The 5000-nt window shown below is 49.6% G+C and overlaps 1 protein-coding gene across 1 annotated transcript in view; it reads right to left on the bottom strand.

The window, feature by feature from the left end:
• Positions 1-5000, bottom strand: part of wdr19 (WD repeat domain 19) — a 20056-nt gene that overhangs the window by 6369 nt on the left and 8687 nt on the right. Inside the window, exons 20-23 of the mRNA XM_060048048.1 lie at positions 3159-3268; positions 2949-3006; positions 2187-2333; positions 1270-1352 (exon numbers count right to left, since the gene is read on the bottom strand). Coding sequence (XP_059904031.1) covers positions 1270-1352; positions 2187-2333; positions 2949-3006; positions 3159-3268 — 398 coding nt within the window. The remainder of the gene's footprint in view (positions 1-1269; positions 1353-2186; positions 2334-2948; positions 3007-3158; positions 3269-5000) is intronic.

Here is a 5000-nt window from a genome sequence, read left to right on the forward strand (position 1 = left end):
TGAGCGCTGAGGCCCAGCCGGACTACCTTTAAACCAGGGGGTCGAAACCTGTACGTTCACCTTCCTGCTAGATCATCTTTCACTTTTGACTTGTTATTTCCATCCTAATTTCTTCCAGGTATTACTTTTAATCATGTTATATCGTTGATGGATTATTTTAAATCCAGTTGTTAAATGTGTTTTAAGCACGCGGTAATATCCGGTTTTATTTCATTGTATAACATGTTTTTTTCTTCGATGAAGCACATTGAGTTTACCTTGTGTATGAAAGGCGCAGTATAAATAGTCTTGACTTTATGTTGAGTCAGAGAGTGAGAGACGTTGGCCTCACCAGTGGAGTGAGAGAGAGTGAGAGACGTTGGCCTCACCAGTGGAGTGAGAGAGTGAGAGACGTTGGCCTCACCAGTGGAGTGAGAGACGTTGGCCTCACCAGTGGAGTGAGAGAGAGTGAGAGACGTTGGCCTCACCAGTGGAGTGAGAGAGAGTGAGAGACGTTGGCCTCACCAGTGGAGTGAGAGAGAGTGAGAGACGTTGGCCTCACCAGTGGAGTGAGAGAGAGTGACAGACGTTGGCCTCACCAGTGGAGTGAGAGAGAGTGAGAGACGTTGGCCTCACCAGTGGAGTGAGAGAGAGTGAGAGACGTTGGCCTCACCAGTGGAGTGAGAGAGAGTGAGAGACGTTGGCCTCACCAGTGGAGTGAGAGAGAGTGAGAGACGTTGGCCTCACCAGTGGAGTGAGAGAGAGTGAGAGACGTTGGCCTCACCAGTGGAGTGAGAGAGAGTGAGAGACGTTGGCCTCACCAGTGGAGTGAGAGAGAGTGAGAGACGTTGGCCTCACCAGTGGAGTGAGAGAGTGAGAGACGTTGGCCTCACCAGTGGAGTGAGAGAGAGTGAGAGACGTTGGCCTCACCAGTGGAGTGAGAGAGAGTGAGAGACGTTGGCCTCACCAGTGGAGTGAGAGAGAGTGAGAGACGTTGGCCTCACCAGTGGAGTGAGAGAGAGTGAGAGTGAGAGACGTGGGGCTCACCAGTGGCGTGAGAGAGAGTGAGAGACGTTTGCCTCACCAGTGGCGTGAGAGAGAGTGAGAGACGTTGGCCTCACCAGTGGAGTGAGAGAGAGTGAGAGACGTTGGCCTCACCAGTGGAGTGAGAGAGAGTGAGAGACGTTGGCCTCACCAGTGGCGTGAGAGAGAGTGAGAGAGAGTGAGAGACGTTGGCCTCACCAGTGGAGTGAGAGAGAGTGAGAGAGAGTCAGAGGACGTGGGGCTCACCAGTTCTTGCAGCGGATGTACACGGAGGCTGCCTTGTCGTAGTACTGGCCTTTCTCGTAGAGCTGAGCCGCCTCTGAGAATTGCTGTGGAGGAGACGTGAGTTCATGCAGGCGTCATAAGGGGCAGAGTGTAAGTTGAGGTAATGAGGACATAAAATATCCTTTGTACAAAATATAGCCCTACACGGGAGAATTTCCATCCAAAGACACTTGCCGGTAGAGTTAGGCGTCTCTTCAAAGGGTGACTAAGGCAGGATTCAGACATACACAATCCATTTAACCCCGACCCCTGGCCTCTACCCTACACCTGGCCTCCTCTCCAGCATCACAATGAACCAGTCATGGAGATGAAATTAGACTTTGTGGTGAGTGACAGCATGAGGCTGTGGGTGAGTATGTATGGAGCCCTGGTGAGTGACAGGCTGTGTGTATGGAGCCCTGGTGAGTGACAGGCTGTGTGTATGGAGCCTTGGTGAGTGACAGGCTGTGTGTTTGGTAGGGCTTTGACCCTTGCCCAAAAATCACATTCGAAGTTTGTTTGTTTATTGATATTAATATTTGAATATATTTGAATATTTATTAATGTTATTTTGACCATTAAATGCCTTCAGTAAGACCTGGATTGGGCTTCGTGAGGTTTGTTTACCGGCGTCGCTATGGTTACCGGTCTTGCGCGTTCCAACGGTTTATTAGGTTTCTTCATTCACTGCCTCTTCCGTGGTCGTTACAATGTTATGAATAGACTGCGTCGGGTTCTCCGACGTCTCTCGCTCTTGGCCTGCCCATAACAGGTTCCAATATTAAGGGATGCCTGATATTCGTTTGAAATTTGAAATTGAATTATATTCGAATAACGAAATTCTGAGTCAAAGCCCTAATGTGTGTATGGAGCCCTGGTGGAGGAGGGGGGGGGGGTACCTTCATGCCCTCCAGGATGGCCCCGCACTCCTTCTTCAGGGTCCTGCTGGGGTGCTTGATGGCCTGGGCCGCCCCCCTCCGGATGTCCCCCATCCGGATCGACGCCCGGGCCACGCCCGCCTGGCACGCCTCGTCGTGCTCCTGGAACTAAGGGGGGGACGGACGGGGGGGGACGACGACAACATCAACAACATCAACAAACTTATTTTAGACACACTGGAAAATCAGCCCCTTCTGACATCACGGGTAGGCGTGTCCCCCCTAGACGTATGGCGTGTCCCCCCTAGACGTATGGCGTGTCCCCCCTAGACGTACGGCGTGTCCCCCCTAGACGTATGGCGTGTCCCCCCTAGACGTACGGCGTGTCCCCCCTAGACGTATGGCGTGTCCCCCCTAGACGTACGGCGTGTCCCCCCTAGACGTATGGCGTGTCCCCCCTAGACGTACGGCGTGTCCCCCCTAGACGTATGGCGTGTCCCCCCTAGACGTATGGCGTGTCCCCCCTAGACGTATGGCGTGTCCCCCCTAGACGTACGGCGTGTCCCCCCTAGACGTATGGCGTGTCCCCCCTAGACGTATGGCGTGTCCCCCCTAGACGTACGGCGTGTCCCCCCTAGACGTACGGCGTGTCCCCCCTAGACGTACGGCGTGTCCCCCCTAGACGTACGGCGTGTCCCCCCTAGACGTACGGCGTGTCCCCCCTAGACGTACGGCGTGTCCCCCCTAGACGTACGGCGGGACGGGTGGCAGGGCGGTACGTACCTCGGCGTCCTGGGTCAGGCCTTTCTCGTAGTGGGCCAGGGCGTTGACGTAGTCCCCGCTGCACGGCCAGGGGGGACAGAGGGGGGAGGGAGGCGTGTGAGGGGGTGTGTCTTCGAGGTGTGTGTGTGTGTGTGTGTGTGTGTGTGTGTGTGTGTGTGTGTGTGTGTGTGTGTGTGTGTGTGTGTGTGTGTGTGTGTGTGTTCCCCTCACATGAACTCCAGGTGCGCGGCGTACTGCCGGGAGATGAAGGGGATCTGGTCCTCGGCCAGCCTCTTGGCCAGCAGCAGGGCGCTGTCCCAGTGCAGCAGGTCCCGCCTCATCTGGGGGGCACAGGCGCACGGGTCGGTCCCGGAAGTGGGCGGGACTCTTGTGTGTGTGTGTGTGGGTGTGTGTGGGTGTTTTTGTGTGTTGGGGGTGTATGTGTGTGTGTGTGTGTGTGTGTGTGTGTGTGTGTGTGTGTGTGTGTGTGTGTGTGTGTGTGTGTGTGTGTGTGTGTGTGTGTGTGTGTGTGTGTGTGTGTGTGTGTGTGTCTGTGTTTGTGTGTGTGTATGTGTGTGTGTATGTGTGTGCCAGTGTTAATTTTGTCAGCTATTTTAGATTTAGTCTTAGTCTTAGTCTTTTGACGAAAATGCTTAGTATATTTAGTCACATTTTAGTCATTGTTTTCCTTTGTAGTTTTAGTCTAGTTTTAGTCGACGAAAAGTCCTTACATTTTAGTCAACTTTTAGTCATTACTTTTAGTCAAAATGTTTTCTCTTTTTAAACTAGTTCAATTAGGCTAACCCTATATAGGCTATATGGCTATATGCTAAGTTGTTCCACTCAAATAGAGTACTAAAGTGAAAACGTTACGTTGTCCTGGCAACCGGATTTTCAGTTCTAAACAACCGAACGAGAGATGGCGTTCTCCATTGCTTCCATGTGTTGTTTCTTTCAAAATTAAAATAAATCAATTTCAAGAGGTGAAAATCACTACCAATCGAAAAATGTCGAGGCGTTGACATGTATTCCCCTGGGGTATTAAAAGGAAAAGTTTGCAAACGTTAGTTTAGTTTAGTTTTTTTTTTAATATGAAGACAATCTATTCTCAATATTACTTACATCATTGGTAAAGCAAACTCACAAATCAATTCGCAAAAAGATTGTTCCTTTTCTATAAAAGGTTTGTGTGGCATAGGATTTCCCCTTTTTAATTTGGTTTGTGTAGAACCGAAAATCTGTTGCTCTCGAAACGTGACGTCACACTTTAGTACTCTTGTCTGTTCAGCCTTCAAAACGATAGCTGGTAAATTGTGAAAAATGCATTAAACTGTAATCAGAAAACGCGGTTATATGCTATAAACCCTATAGTATCTTGGGTATAAAGGCTGGGACGAATGTCAAAGTCCACCTTATGTTGAAGTATAGACCGTGGCGATTCCCATTGAAACGAATGGCGCGGTGATTTTCTTCAAAACGAGAGCCAGTAAATTGTGAAAAATGAATTAAACTGTAATCAGACAACGGTTATATGCTATAGACCCTAGTATCTGTGGAATAAAAGCTGGGAAGAATTTCGAATCATGTACAATGCATAACGTTAGCTCATAGCTGAGTGGACCATACCTCCCGTTGCCAAGTCGTAGCTAAGGTCCGTCCTATTTACTGGAGGAGTGAACAGTTGCATAAGAACCTTACGGGAGTGTACTGATTGGAAAATATCATGCATTTTGAATGTCCAAATAGCACACCAATAACGTTTTCGTCCTGTCTCGTCTCGTCAACGAAAACAAAATGACATTTCGTCATCGTTTTTATTATCACAGATCTATTTTTAGCTCGTCAACGTCTCGTCTTAGTCACGGAAAAAAGGTCGTTGACGAACATTTTTCGTCATATTTTTTGTTAACGAAATTAACACTGGTGTGTGCATGTTGTGTGTGTGTGTGTGTGTGTGTGTGTGTGTGTGTGTGTGTGTGTGTGTGTGTGTGTGTGTGTGTGTGTGTGTGTGTGTGTGTGTGTGTGTGTGTGTGTGTGTGTGTGTGTGTGTGTGTGTGTGTGTGTGTGTATGTT

Source organism: Gadus macrocephalus, chromosome 3 (genome assembly GCF_031168955.1).
Source record: "Gadus macrocephalus chromosome 3, ASM3116895v1".
NCBI classification, from domain to species: domain Eukaryota; kingdom Metazoa; phylum Chordata; class Actinopteri; order Gadiformes; family Gadidae; genus Gadus; species Gadus macrocephalus.